Source organism: Rhea americana, unplaced genomic scaffold (assembly GCF_003343005.1).
Source record: "Rhea americana isolate MKP2758 unplaced genomic scaffold, rheAme1 scaffold_181, whole genome shotgun sequence".
Taxonomy (NCBI): domain Eukaryota; kingdom Metazoa; phylum Chordata; class Aves; order Rheiformes; family Rheidae; genus Rhea; species Rhea americana.
In genome coordinates, this window is record NW_028185939.1 from 1106080 (window position 1) to 1122438 (window position 16359).

Genomic DNA, 16359 nt, shown 5'->3' on the forward strand with positions numbered 1-16359 from the left:
CACAATTGCTATTCACAAGCGGGTTAGGATATTTTTTTTTCCTGAACAAAAACAAACTGAACTGATTTGGAAGTTAAAAATCCTTGGATTCATGTTCAGGTCAGATAAGCAGGTGCCATGGACTGGGAGTGTTTTTGCCAATAGTCAGATTGTCATCTAACCTGTGCAAGCTATTCTTTTCTTAACCAATGTCTGAGCAGCATAAAAGTCTATCCTCTCTTTCCTTGCAGATCATGTGATCTACTGTCAGGCAAGAACTTTTATTGCTCTCATTTCAGGCTCCCTGAACACCAGAAAGCTAGAAATGTTCTGTGTCAATATCTATATCTCTATACGTATATGTCATTATTACTCACAATACGCATTATCAAAAACCCAGACCGTTAGAGGAAAAAAAAACAAAATACCACATACTGTGTGAATTATGCAAATATGATAAAGATACAGATAAAATCTAGGTGCAATGAATTCACCTTTAAAACAATCTTTTAAATGACTATAAACATCTGCACCCAGTAGAATGAACTTCTAAAGGCAAGATCCACAACCAGCCACATTATAGTAACACTTTTTAAACCAAATAAAGGAAATGAATAGCAAATGCAGCATTTCTATGCATAATATTACCCATGTATTTTACATGAAAGACTCTAGTCTACATTTTTCTTCCAAAGTTTACATGTGTAGTACAAAGATTATTATTGGTAACCTGCTAATTTAAGAACAGTAGGGTAACGTATGCGATGGGCCATACACTTTTGCCTATCAATAAAAATGCTGTTTGTTTTCACAGCTATTTCTTTCTCTAAATTCATCCGTGTGTCTTCCAGGTTCCTCAGAGACTGTTCAGATTCTAGTAGTTTTTTCTTCAAAGACTCAATGGACTCCGTTAGCTCTCCAACTTCACTGATCAGCCTGAATAGAATTACATAATTAATACAAAATTGAGCGGAAGCCAGTCTGTGTTCCCCAAGACAAATGAACTGTTATGGGAATAAAGATCAACAGCAGTGAATAATTATGCACAATAGAAGGAAGAAAGTTTGGATCTCAAAGCATTGCAGAGGACCTGATGAGTGCTGGAAACTTTGGACTGCAGGACTCAGAGCTGAGAAGGAGATCCTGCATACTTATTCAGAAACGCAGTTCACTTCCATAGCTTTTGTACAGAAGTTTCCCATAATTTAGATAGTATGAAGAACGTCTTTTGCCACTAAGCACAGTGGAACTATCCATCCTCATACATACTTTCCCACTGTGCAGGATGCTTCTATTAAGAATTACAGGGCAGAAATTGTTAGATGAGTCACCAGTTTGATTGGATCAGCATTTCTTTCAGTCTAGTTTTTTATATCTGTTCAATGGTATAAAACTCAAGTATTAAAGATGATTGCATTATGCCAGATTTATGCCAATGTATCAGAGATCAGAAAATAGTCTTTACTTTAAAAGCATATAGACTGTCAATAAGGAAGAAGCACAGCATTTTAACTGAAAGTCTTTAGGGGGCTGAGACGTCACTGCATTCTCTGTCTTTAGAGAATGCATGTATTTCCCGAGAGAACAAGACCCATATGTGCTATGGAGAACTGAGTAACTTGAAACTATATAAGCATGGCAATTAAACACGTGCCCATTCAGTTAAGCGCTTAAGTTTGTCCTTAAATCCCGTTAAAAGCAATGTACAAAAGCTTGCACAGTGATGATTTGCTGAATCAGGACCTAAATGAGTGTGCCTGAAATAGCATAAAGCATTCGAATTAATCATAACTTCTTCCTCAGTATATGAAGAACGTATTGGCTTTTAATGGTAGGCATTTTTGCTATAAGCATGTTGTAAGCTTTTATCCTCTACTTTTCATAAAGGCAGGAATGTATGAAGGAGGAGAATCAATTACAAGGCCTGTAATGAGATCAGAAGTGACAAATGTGACATTCAGACCTTTAATTTGAAAGGATTTATTGACCTCCAGTTTTAAAATGGATTATTACTGAAAGTCAACCACCATCAGCCCAATACTTCAGGGGAACTGAGGATTTTTCTCAGTCTATGCATATGCACAGCCTATTTACATTCTCAGCACTTGAGGCATAATTCATTCAGTGCATAGTCCACCTTGTGGTAAACTTTTGCTAACAGCAAGGGCTGCAAATTACTCACATGCTGTCATGGTTATTTGGATCATCTAAATCAGAAAAGAAATGATACAGTTCAGAGGAGAAAGCATGCAGATAAAAGGCAGAGTCATGTCTATAGATTTGTCAATACGTTAGGTTAAAATGATATTTCTCTTGCAGTGATTTCAGTCAGTGGAATTATTTCTGACTTAAATATCAGAATCAAGCTTAGTAATTAAGAGCTGAAGGCCATGTATTGCAAATAATATCTGCAAAAGCTGTCTAACTGCCTCTGAATAGAATGGACACCTCAGAGGACTTGTTTTATTGATCTTTACCTGAATTGTGCTGGATCTCTGCAGAGCTCAACATTGGGCCTAAACGATCTGTCATACAGCCTTGTTTGAGCAACTTTCATTGGGGTTTCTTTGTCCTTGATAGCTTGTTTGAGAGCAATAATATTAGCTTCTTGATCTCCAATTTCCTTAAGTGTCTGAAGAGGATACCGAGGAAAAAGAACTGTTTAATAAAATACACTTGCCTATGTGTACACTACACACCTGTTCATGGTTCTAGTTATAGTTTTGACTTATTTGGCCAGAATATAGGAGAAATAGAGGTACAAATGTGTTTTTCACCTCTTTATTTCTACTCTTACATTGAGGACAATGGAGAATCTGATATCTGATCTAAAAAGAAGCAGAAAATATTTTGTAGTCTGTTCAAAATCTCTTCCAAACCTGCTGATAAGACATCCCACTGCCATGAATTACTTTTTGTACTGTAAATTTTCCAAGAAAATTTTAAGTTATTTTGAATTAGATTAAAAATTGCTGACCTGCTTGAAAATGCACAGATTTCTGGCATTAGTGAAAAAAAAAAAAAAAAAAAAAAAAAAAAAAAAAAACATGAAATGCTGAATTTCTTCTCCCTAATAACCACTGAGACACATATAGAAAATAATGCCTACTTCACCATCATTACCTAATAGGTGCTAATGAATGGCTTATACTTTCCATACTTGCAAATGGACTAACACAAATGTAGGAGCTGCTTCACATAGGAGAAGGAACTGAGGTTGAAGAGGCTTCATGTGCCAGCAGCTGTTGCTGCTGATACTATTGCAGCAAAGCACAGCTTTCTGTCCACAAGACTGATAGCCAAGGGAGCCTGAGAATCCTGGCTATGGAAATCCTGATCCAAAGATCAGCTCCTTGATCACACAGTACTAGGCTTTAGTGCAGCAAGATGTGCAAGCATGTTTATAATTGTCTTCATATTTAAATSCATCTCTTAGAGAAGCAGAGCAGAAAGTAGAACAAGCAGAACTGGAGCCATAATCCATCACTGAAGACTCTTATCAGATACTAAGCTGACACAAAATACTGTTCCATACCTGACAGGGACTAAGAATTTTTTCCTAGAGGAAAATTCTACTGTGATTTTCTCAGAAGAGGTTATCACATCCTTAGCCAGCATTCCAAAAGGAACACTTACATTTTGCAAATGATACTCTAGTTTGTGTTTTGCATCTTCCAACTCCTCACAGCGTTTGGCAAAAGCCTCATTAACAGCAGCACACTGCATGCGCAGGTCCTCAGCTACATCATGAAGAATATTGTCAATCAAGGCACGAAGATTGATGGAAGCCAGTTTTTCTCGTTCTGCCCTATAGATGTTGTCATGACTGAACTTTGCCCATGTCTCTGGTGTTGAAGCACTGCAAGAAGAGGGGAATGATATAAAAATAGGAGATTTGTTCTTTTGTTCAAGTTGCATTTAAGAAGACAATCTGAAGCTGGTTCTTTCCATGCAAAAGTGTTGTCAACCACAATTTCTTTCTTTCCTTTTTTTTTTCCTTTTCTATCTTGCACTGTTTAGTGTTACCATGAAGGAAAAAGAATATTGAAATTCATTATAAAAGTGAAAAAACTCTCATTCACCCTGTGGCTTCTGAGGGAAGTAATGCATCTGAAGTTCTTTCCCTTTAGCTCATATAACTGAGGAAAGTATATAGATACTAACTACAAGCATAAGCACTGTCAAGTTACCAGCAAATAAAAAAAAAAAGCATGAATATATTTAAGCTTTACAGTCAATGTATACTTCAAAACAAAAGGAAACAGGGTATCTGGTTATACTTTGCCATGCTGAGCAACAGAAGAAACTACATAGCTCTGTGTCATGTGAATATTGTCTGAAAGGGGAGGGTAAAGCAGCAAAATTCATTGCAAGTAATAGTAATTCTGCAATCACACCTTTAATTCAGAGCAGCATTATGGCTTTCACTGACACAAAGGCTATATTATACGTTACCAGGATTACTAGCAGAGGAGAGTAACAGGAAGTGCTCACCTCTCTTCAAACTTCACTGAGCCAGGATGGAACTGGATGTTGGTGCTCTGGTTACTGTATCTTCCACATTTATCGTCAATGTTGTATGTCTCGACTTTGTCCGACCAGTCCATTTCACAAACCTCTTTGTGGTCTCGATTTAACCTAAAAAGGTCATTATTATCACATATTTCCAGTGGAAAATAACACAATTCTGCAAATTTATCACAGACATTTATGAAGCTAGGCTCTAAACCTTGGTCTGTCAAAGAACACTAAGTAAATGTTCCTTTTTGTTTTGCAAATCCTAAACAAACTCTCCCACAACCATCTGCCAGGAGGAAAGGAAGTCTAATATGTTAACCACCGGCCTAGACGTTCTGTTCTGTCCTGTGCTTACTGAAGGCTTCAAGCTCTTATAGCCTGAGATAGACAAGTTGTTGGACCTTGGATTTTACAGATTAATCACAAAACAAAGAGGATTTTTCAAAACAGCTACAGCTGTAACCGTGATGGGGAGGAAAGGAAGGGAGTTTGCCCAATAGAACACTTGTCCCATCATACGACATTAGGTAGTGCTAACGGTGAACCCATCCTGCCCTCTCCCTAGTGTATCGGTCCTGGCACTGCTTGAGACCTCCATAAAGTCACCCTGTGTGATTTGTCCTTGGAAAATACAAGAACAGTGACATTCAGTATTAAAGTTGCTGCCTTGTCCTCAGGTGAATGAGCCACACACCACCCAATTAATCAGAATGACTTCAAGTTACAGAAAACAATGTGTCTTTATCAACAGTTAACAGCAGGTGTCACTATCACCTAAGGAATTAAAAAGATGCAGCTAGTCAAAGGTGGTATAAAAATGATCTTAGAAGTGTTGCTTACAAAAAGTGAAGCCTAAACTCAGTAGATTACTCTTGTACTGTAATTGAACTACTTTAAATTATTATGCTTTTATAAATATTCTTTATAAAAGCAATATTTTTATTTTATTTGGTAGAATATCACAAATGGAAAGAATTAAAAACTAGAAAAAATAAGATACCAAGGTTTCTATCAGTTAATTCCATCATATCAATTCACCTTAGAATTCACTTAACATCTTCTTTCTGAAGGGTTCATTATAAATTAAAAGCAAATATTCCTTTTGAAATGCAATGAACATTCATACTGCTATGGAAGTTGGAGAGGATTCATATTTTATGTTCATACTGATATCTGGTGGCAAAAAGCTAAGGTCAAGAAGGTCTTTCAGTCAGACAAACTGGTGTAAAATATAATATAGTACTATATCAGACAATGTGACAAGATAGGTGTAGTGATTTCCAGATAATAATTTTTTGTGCTTAAGTTTAGTGTTGGACAATTGTAGAACGGTATACACGTACAGGATATCAGCACTGAATATATTAAGTAATATATTGGAGATCACAAAAAGACGTATCTCTTCTCTTAACTTATCTTACTTGATAATCCCCAGATTTTATCACTGAGTACCTCTTTTCAAGTTTAAATGCAATTCATATGGCTTTTAAGCCCTATATTGTACCTCTTTATGTCAGGAATTATTTGCCAATATAAATTAACTACTAAGGTATAGTGAAAAACAGCTTACCGCATCTGGTTACCAGCTTGCATCAAAGTTCTCTTCAAAAGTTCCTGGATATTTCTGATAAGTTCAGCTTCCTAGATAAAAGCATTGAGACTTCTATGATATCCAATGTAGAGCTATAAATCCTGCAGAACTGTTTGTTTTCTATGGTTGTGGGAAAATAGTTAAATCTTCYACTCATTACCCCCTCTTAACCCATTATTGCAAGACAAGCTCTTCTTAGGAGTTAGCAAATACTGAGGTAACTCAGGTATAAGTCTAAAAAGTCAGTAACACTTGAAATGCTTCTAAAGCCTGGAGATCATTATGTTCATGCTGCATGTTCCACAAAACAGCTATGTTTTGTCAGATTAAATAGAGTATTTGAATTTCTTGTGCAGCCTTGAAGTAGGGTAAATATGAGGCTACAGGGTAACGCTCAGCAGGAGATGGGAATCACTGCCTTGTGCAGAAACCAGGTATCACCTTGAAATTGTGCAGGACACTGGTTCCACTGAAAAGCATAAACTCAGAAGTCAAAGGCTGCTGTCTTGCACAGGGACCCAATACAGCAGATAAGCTACTCCAGCAAGACACTAGCCTCCAGAACCTGCTGAGTCCTTGCAGATACCTTCAGAGCCTGCTGTTCTGTAATGCGCGTTTGGTCTGTATGTAAGATAGAGGCTTCCTATTAGATTCCTGCAGGTACAGGTATGGTGACAGGGTGCTGTTTAACATAAAGAAGTGGCACTGCCATAGTCTTCTGGTGGCCTACCTCCTTTGATCTCTGTGTATTAACTGAAAACAGAAGCTGCTACGCTTTGATTTAAACAGCAATTGTCTTCTTCAACAGGTATAGGAAAGCCGTCCTAAAATAAACCTAATGACAGATACAGCTTTAATTTTTTTATTAAATCAATTTACTCCAGAACTCACTCTGCCTCTGGTGATGGACAGTAACAAGGCCCATGGAATTATCTCATATATGCAATGTTGTATGTAAGGTGTTAATTTGCTTTCAATTGCAAAGCATGCACTGGTCAAAGTCATGAAGCTTTGCCTTATCTTGATAATGCAACTGGTGTCTGAAGTATCAACAGGAACGATCATTTCTACATGAACATGATCAAACCAAAAAGACCACACTTTCTAATAATGTCTTACTAAACAAAAATTTATCTATTKCTTATCTTTGACTGCAGTAAAGTTGCTTCAGGGATGAACTAGCAATGCCTCATGAAATGACTTTACTGACCTGGAGATTACAAATTGCTACATATAAACCAGTCCAGCAAGCATGGGTTTTTTATTATTATTATGTAAGGGAATTAGTATTTGAGGCTCAGATATTAAAAACAGCTATTGTATATGAAAAGCTCTTAATTAATTTGGCTGTTGTTCAGCCATGGCAGTCATGCAATGACAACAAAGGGAGTATATGCTTGCTACTAACCCTTATTTCCAGAACCTTGCTGGCACTCACTGGTCCTTGCACTGTTTTTGACAAATAAATGAATGAATATGTCACTGCAATGTCAGTTTCTCCATCATAACAAACCAACAGGGAGCATAAGAGAGATCATTTCACTCTAAATGAGAAAGGACAATTGTGATTGGAAAAAAATAATATTTTTAAGACTAAAAGAGTGCAGTTAAGATAAATACATAGATGAATGTATTTATCATTGTATCATTTTACAAACAGTAAATAAGAACACTAAGATGAAGTACTATATGTATTACAATTGTCAAAATAAAAACTCAGAAGGATTTTAAAGGGTTAGATCTAGCACTTGAAATTATATCTTTAGCAATTGATACTATTTTGTGTTGGATAGTGARTCCTGATGTAAATAAAGAGGTAATCATTTTCCTGTAAGTAATGTGCAACTTAACTACACAGTTTTATATAAGAAAACCCYTCCTCTGGCAATTAAGGTCTCTTAAATGGAAAAGGTGAAACAGTGCAAAAATAAAGAGTGCCCTTATTGAATGACATAAAATAAAAATTAAAGGTGGATTCCACACTGAGGAAATATGTAATCAAATATGACATTTAAGACTGAAAATACAGTTACCATAATCAATGTCAATCTAAGAGTAGCCAGAGTGTGTGAGCGCACACAGGCATAAATAACAAGGAATTTTGGACACTGATCTACTAAATGATTTCCCTTAGACTTTAAAACAGTCACAGAAGCAGATTGTATGGCTGGGAGGAGCTGTGGCACGAGGCTGAAGATGAAGATGCTTTGCACTAGGATGCGCAGTCCCCGCTACACTGTAGGACCTGGGAGTACAATGCAGGCAGCTGACAACCACAGCTGTGGCCAGCTCGTGGGGTCCTGCTGGGAGACAGGCCATAGATCTGCACTGCGTAAATGCCTCATGTTTTGCATTACTTGCAGAGGAGTAGGAGGCAGGAATCTCATACTCCTTGTGGGAGACTTATAAAATGCTATGTTTACTCATTCACATTTTCTTTGCAGAACAAATCCCATCAACATCCATGGCAGAGAAAGCCTGGAGTACAGCTCTCCTGGACTTCATGATTTCAGCCCTAAAAATGTGGGTGACTCCACACGAAAATACATGGAGGGGAGACCTCTGTTTTAGCACGAGGCAGAATATATGGCGCTTATTTAGTCTGCGCACAGAATTGTATTAGCAATTCATTTGAAAACCCAGCATACATTAAGAGAGGAAAACAATATGAAAGAATTCTAGTAACTAGCAGTATCTCTGTGGTTCAGAAGAAGACATTAACTTAGATTTGCATTTTTTCAGTTCGTGATAGGACTCAGTGGATCAAATGTCTTTTTCTTTCTTTAATTTTCCCAAATGTCTTCCCGTGTTGTTTATTAAAATGAAACACTGTGAAGCTGAAGCGGTCTTGGCTTGTTTTCAGTTGTATTCTCCACAGTTAATAATAATAAACCCTTTTGTTGTCATAAATGATTGTCAATTGAAAGTGGAGTGAACATTATATAGTTTAACATGGCATTTATTTTATTATGGTATTTAATGTTTATAGAGCAAGAGTTGGATTCTCCTCAAATCTAATGATAAATCCATCTCAGTTCATGCCTTTATGAGTGTCTAACTAATGGTGCAAAAATGAATTCATAAGAATTTTTAAGAGCAGATGTTTGTGCCTTTTGTGAATTTGTAGATACATTTTTCTGCAGATTCTCTTTTTACATCTGTAASTTGTTGATGTCAGCAATGTTTAAGTACAGCATCCAGGGTCAGAATGATAAAATGAAAGAGCAGCTAARAGGAACTGGTAAAATCCAGCATCCAGTTTATATCATATGATGTGAGACAGGGTGCACAGTTCCCCTTGATTACAAATCCAGCTATATCCCTCCATCAGTATCAACGTTATATTAAATGTCTGACACATCAGTGTACAAAATGAAACAAAACTAGCTTGAAGATCTCTCTGGATTTAGACCTCCAAGCAGTGTGTGACAGGAAGACAGTTATTTACTACAGCTGGGAGTGAAAGTAGATAAGAGTCYTCAAATTTTCAGCCTGGTGACTGGCCCTTTTCCTACTGAACTGTATGGTCTCCTCATGTCATTTGGAAAGTCCATGATCTGCAAATGTCAAAAACAAGCACTTTACTGAGCTGTCTGGGTACAGGGCTGTCTTACTGACCTCAGGTTCACTGGGCAAAGCTACAGATCACGGTATTTGGAAACGATTTTCTGTTGATTTCCTTGCCCCATTATTGTATTTGGCAGGGATACACACAACTGTATCCTTTCTCCACTTTTCTAAACTWTAATTTTTATACAGTTGACAGGATCTTGGCTAATGCCTTTGTCTTCAGCATCAGGGATTAGCTATGACTGACTTCATTGTTGAAGCAAATGCACAACAGATCAACATTCTGAGTCAAATATGGTTCTAGAGTAAAAAGTGGCATAAATTTAACTACATCTGCTTACAGCAGGGTCATATCTGGCACCTAGTTCAAGAATTCAGACACTGGATATGTGGAAATAACCTTGGCATGCAGAATGTACACAGCTGAGACATGATATATTGACATATACCATCATGTGGCAAGTCCTGTACTAATGCTTTCACTATAAATATGAAATACATGCACAAACATTAAACTGTCATTAAACTGATGCAAAGGGGATTCCAAAGAGATGTCATATGGGTTATGAGAGTCAAAAACCTCAAAAAAACAGATGTATGTATTGTTTTTTCTGAGCTCAACTGTTTCTGATGCTGCAAGCTGAAGAAATAAAGGAATTCTACTTAAGAGATTGTCGGTTCTTTTTAGTCATCAAAGATTCTTATTCTAGGAATACCAGTTATGTGCTTAGCTTATTTTTCTTAACCAGAATTGCATTTAAAAAGTTATTATGCTGTTAAGTAGAGTTAATGAAATTCTGAATAACAGCTGATTTTGCTATGCATTTAAGGAGCTTTCACTTTAAATACCTTCATCTCTCATTGCAGCAATGGTAAACAGTAGTAGTGTGTGTCAAATAGGTGACCTAAACATGACTCCAYGCTGCAAAGCAAATAGGAGAAACGAGTTGAAACTAAAACTCCTTAAGAGATGGTGTGCCAAAATATATGAAACTCCCAAATCTTCTCTGGATGCATAAAACCTTCATCAGCRATGCTTTTGCTTTCTTTGTGAGTCTCCTGAAATAGTTACTACTGAATGGATAATGAAAGTTCAATTACACGAAGAGATTCCTCACTGCTTGTATAGCTGTATTTGGTGCTGTCTCTTTAAATGTCACATCTGCTGGGGCTGCTGAAAGGTGCTTATCTTGGCAGGATGCTCTGGGAACTGGGAAATGTTCTTCATTGCTGCAGAATGCCAAAAGCAGCAATAAAACCTATGTCCTGTGAAAAGGCCACCAAACTGCCAAATTGTTCCAAGACTAAATGAAAGGTAGTCCCTTGTCCAGACACGTTCTTCCTCCAGCAGCAGTTTTCCCTGTGCACCTACTCATGGGAGTAGGCAGGAACTCAGTAAAGATACCAAGGAGTGAAGCTGATGCAAGCCTGGGCTGCTWGCAGGAGAGGAAGAATTTCAAATGAATGAAAATATCTTGAATATAAATTAAGTCTGTAGTTAAAACTTCCTGGGCAAGGGAAAGGATGTCTGTTTCCTCACGCAGCTGACTTTTGGAATTAATATTTCTTCTTTTTTTCAGTTTTTGAATGGGAAGAGAATAAATTAGTCCTGATCTCCTTTGCATTTCCGAAGAAGGGTAGCAAAACAGTTGAACGGCTCTATAATTTATTTTCTTGAGAGAGTTAAGATTGGAAAGTGACTGGATAGGGAAGCAGCATTCAGAAAAAATATGCAACTACTTTAGTAATAAAACTTGAATAATTCCTTCAAATAAGCAAATGAACATATAGCTACAAGTGAACTGGGCGATTAACTTTGAAATCTGAGTGAACAGTCAAAATTCATGGAAGARCAGCTTTCAGTGTCAAGATTTATTACTCAGTTTTGGAAAGAGAAAGAAATACAAGGAATAGTTTGATCTGTTGTAGTGCAAGAGAGGTATAGAGTACAGCTGCAGCTTAAAGAGCTGGCAAAGCCATAGAGGGCTCATTTTAAAATCTATTTGCAAACATTTGCGCTGTAAAATCTATTCCATCGTAAAAATGTGAGGAATTTCCTCTCATATTATGTACTACTCTTCCTTCTTTCTGAATTGCAAAGGTCATTGGCATAGCAACAAAATCTTCATTTCTCAAGAGTCCATCTGCTGCTGGTATACACGCCTCATCTGAACTCACATCATTCTTTTTTGATGACATCCCACTCGGCCGTTGATGCTCTGTCGTCACAAGCAGAGAATCACAATTTCAGGTGAAGAACAAGCAGCAGCAGCAGATGAACTTAACAATGAACAAACTATTCTCTGGAACAGAGATCAGGAGGACAGAAATACAGCAGGCAAAACCTGCCAGAAAATGATTTTTTCTTGTAAATTGACCTTCACAAACTTCTCTAAAATATCAACAACAGATAAAAATAATTTTTTTGTAACCTGAGTGTAATTTTTTTACAATTCGCAAAGCAGACTAGTACTGAAATATCCTGTACACTAATTCTCACATTTTTACATTATTAACTAAAATGATCTCTTAAATAGTGACTATAATTCAGCATTATTCTCATTAAAAATATTGCTCAAGTGCTATCATCCCATCAAGTATGAAAGTCACTTCCATATTTTTCTAATAACAAGTATTATCTGTCTGGTTTTATCAGTAACTCATCATGAATCAACTTTTACAATATTTTGGAGGCTCCTGGCAAATGATTATTAATCTATTTGTTGGATACTAGAACGTTAATCATTCAGGAACAAAAAACGACCCAGAATCTGTCCTCTGGAACATCTGCAACCACAATTATTACATCAACTTTGAAGGCAATCTTCATGCAATGTTGGATCTCAGTAACAGATAACAAAGTGTCTGCTGGTGTGAAGAGACCTTCATGGGAAGAAAAGGGTCAAGAAAATTTCAGGATTATCAGGTTTGTTGAAGTCACACTGTCAAAAGTACCATCTGTCTATGCCTTGGACAGCTTGCCTGGAGCTGTCATCTCATACAGGTGTCACGCAGCTACATTGTACGGTTCTGAGGGCCATGCTGCTGTCCTGTAGTATGATTAAACCCACGGTTTGTGTTGCAAAGCTACAGTTCAGTGTTAGATCACCACCTTGTTGTGAACCTTGGCAAGACTACAGAGTCAGACTCGTTAGTAGAAGGTTCTAACAGAGATTACCAGATTCAGCCTGCATGAGCATGGAAGCAGGCAAGCAGCATTGTGTCTCACTGCTCCTGAATACCGTGTTTAAGGCGTGCCACGTTTTTTAAATGAAACCTGCAGAGAGCACGGGACTTTACTCCGAGTGGAGGGTGTGAATGTCTAATGCCTGAATAGGCTGACCAGTGCGGGTCAGAAAACCTCTATTTTGATTTTGTTTGGATCCAGTCTGAGAGAGGATCCTGAAACTGGAAAATGTCCTTTAGCTACATCCATATGATTTAAAATACTTTTAAAATACTAGAAGCATTTTAAATAGGCTTTCCTAAACTTATGAGTGACAGACAGAGTCCAGACTGCCTGGGAAGGGGACTAGGCCTGGATGCTTCACAAGCTGCCACCTGCTCAGTTACCACCTACAGACCAACCTCTTCCCCATTTTAGAGACTGGGGGAGCTCTAAGCTAGGCCTGCGAACAATCCTTAACATCCCTCCTCACCTTTAGCAACTCTATCTCCACCTGGTCACGAACCAGGTCTGGGTGCTGCCGCCTCTCCCGACACTGCAGGTTATCGGTGGCAATGGCGTAGGGCATCTCGGTGGCGTCGAGCGCCCTTTCCAGCCGCACCTTCTGGGCCGCCAGCAGCCTCGTCTCAGCAATGAGGTCCTCGATCTCCTTCTGGAGCTCGGCCTTCCAGAAGTGAATGTCCTGGAGGCGCTGGCCCAGGGCGGCCATGGAGTCCTGCTGGGCGCGCTGGGCCGCGGCGGCGGTGCGCCGGGCCAGACCGCGGGCCTCGAGCCGGCAGCGCTCGGCCTGGTCGCACTCAACGGAGGCCTCGTGGGCCCGGGTGTGGTTGTGCTCGTGCCACTCCTGCGGCAGGTACTTGGCGGTGCGGAAGCCGGCGGTGGCCAGGCCGCAGGAGGAGTGGGGCCCCGTGTTCAGCGCCACCTCGGCCACCTTCATGGGCAGCTGGGAGGCCGGCACCGCCTGCGGCGCCGGCTCCTTGGTCAGCAGCACCTCGGCCTCCGCCATGGCTCCCCGGGGGCCTCCCTGCGTCCAGGCCGCGTCCTCCCGTCGCCGTGGCAACAGCAGCAGCCAATGAGGACGCGGGTCCCCCCTCGGCCGAGGGAAACCCGAGGAGGCAGAGGGGCAGCCGCCCACCCCTCGTTACCGGGGCAACGGCAGCCGCCAATGAGAGCGCGCCTCAGCCCTCAGGGCGCATTGGATAGGGCCCGCCAGCTGCCTTGACCCGCCTCCAAGCTGCTTGTTGCTATGGTGACGGTTCCACCCAATGGGAAAGGAGCGGGGTGGGGGGGGGGAAAGGCCAGCGCCCTGTGGAGAGGGAGGTGTGATGGCGGAGCCGCGCAGCGCTGGCAGCCTCGGGGCTGAGGCGGAACGCGCCCGGTTCCCCGTCAAATTAAAGTTCCCCTGCCAGAGCGCTGCTGCGTGCCCTCTCCCCACAGTTCGGTCTCGCAGTAACAGTCGAGCCATGCTCCAGCGTGACACCCCCACGGCCACGCGTAACGAGAGTGCTCGTTAGGAAACGAGGCGATGGTGCGCGGATGCCCCGGCAGCACCGCCGCGCTCTCCTGGGCATCACCCGACCACCTGCTTTCTCTGGCCTCGCGCTAACCACACGGAGAGCAGCACGCCCTCACTGAGATCCTCTGAACTGTAATCCCCCCCAAAAAAACGGGGTTGTTCCGGGGCAGTTGGAGCGGCTGCCGTGGTGAACATCCTTGCGAAGGCCCATGCACTTCAGTGACTTGCAGTGATAATTAAAATCTCAGAAATGTTTTATACTTGGGTTTGTGATAAGACTGTTTTGCAACACTGGCCTTGCTATATATTGTACCTTTTATAATTCACGTTATAATTCACATCTACCAGCCTCTATCTTTTGTGTATGAGATTTCACCTGGATTTCGCAAAACACATATGAAGTTGCTAGGACAGGACTCATTATGTATGTGRTCAGAGAACTCAAATTCTTCATTCCTCACTCTTTGAACCTTTATCCTGCTGACAAAAGCTGCTGCAAAGTGTTAAACTCAGCACTTCAGTGGGCAGGCAAACAAATTTAACTGCTAGATATGGGGAACAGGGATTAGAAGTTTTCCCTGATTTCAGTCACTGATGACCATCAAACCGATAATGTGAGAAGAAGACTGCTGCAGCCTGGGTGGTAGTTGTCCCGCACTTCCACCTGCCTCCTCCAGCGACTGTGGCACTGAATGTGCAGCGAGAGACAGGTCTTTAGGGCAGATAGGTCTCTTGCTTAGTATCCAGGCTTGGAGTATCCAAGGCAAAGTGCAGGGTCTAAGACATCCGGTGGTTTTAAGCCGCTCAGTTTAACACCTTCCTGCACCCCAGCTCCCTTCTTATTCCCAAACATTCTTAAGACAATTTGTATAGCTCTMGCCCCCTCACTAACCGGGTGCTTGTGAAATCTGGCTACTGCGGCATCCCTTGTTTAATTTTCACCTGGAGGAATGCAGACAGCTTATGCTTGAATTAAATTTCAGTATTTGGATTGCCATCAATATGCCCCAAGCAAAGGAAATCAAGCACTGATAGAAAAGGAAAGCCTGTGAGGCGGGAGCTGTCTCTTCAGAGCATTTAGAACAAGAGGGATGAGCTCAGCRTGAAGAGGAAGGTGCTGGTGAGCACAGGTGACAATAGAGGGCACTCTTGACTTTGCACTGCCAAAAAATCTAAATCTTTCTGTCTTCAATGTCATTTTGATTTAGAAAAATAAAAAGAAGGAAAAAGCCATGTGCACTGCAGTMCACCCTGTGTTGTTCGGGCTGATCGGCTCCTTGGGTGCTGAGAGCAATGCTTGCAATGCCCCGAGACATGCACGGCAGATACACGCCTACACCCTGGCGTGCACAAAGGAATGACTCCTGCCGCTGAAGGGTGACGCTCACATCACACAAACTTCTGCAGAAAATACTTGCTTTATATGAGTTTGGTCTAACTCCTCAGAAAGTGAGTGGTCGCTTTTCCTGTTGGATCCTGCAAGCTTCAGAAAGGATGAGTATGCAATAAAGCAATCGCCATCAACAGAGAAACTGCATTTAAAAGATGCAAGCTGCTGCCCCTGGACACAGTGCTGTAGCTGACGGCACATGCCAAGTGAAGGTTCATTTCCACAGAGACAGTGTTGAAAAGGAGATTGAATCTCAGCAGAGATAAGAAATCCTTCCTCGTCCTTTTTGCAAWCATTTAATTACAGCATGATTGGCCCTCGTATTAAACAGTAACAGTGGGTGATCTTTTTGGACTGCTGAAGTCTCTGAATGTCACTCTTTGCTTTCCCTTTGCACTTCATTCCTATTTCTCCTTATTTCATTCATCTTTATCTGTCTYGTCTGTTCCTTTCCTTACATTAACCCCAGCTGTTTTTTTCTTTCTCTCATCTCTGCAGCCTTCTCTGAAAGGTGAGCTATGCAAATTTTGCATTTCTGAAGTACAGTAAGTCTACAGGAAAAGCCCTACTGAGCTGATCAGAGTGAAAGTCCTTGGTCTGRAAAGTTC

At 40.5% G+C, this 16359-nt stretch overlaps 1 protein-coding gene across 1 annotated transcript; it reads right to left on the reverse strand.

Moving 5' to 3' along the window:
• Positions 1-698: 698 nt before the first annotated feature.
• On the reverse strand, positions 699-13851 carry TEKT4 (tektin 4). The gene is made up of 6 exons (XM_085302006.1): positions 13318-13851; positions 6068-6138; positions 4474-4617; positions 3616-3838; positions 2457-2611; positions 699-915 (listed from the first exon to the last, which is right to left on the reverse strand). The coding sequence occupies exons 1-6, from the start codon at positions 13849-13851 to the stop codon at positions 699-701; spliced, it is 1344 nt and encodes a 447-aa protein (XP_085158132.1).
• Between the last annotated feature and the right edge of the window lie 2508 nt (positions 13852-16359).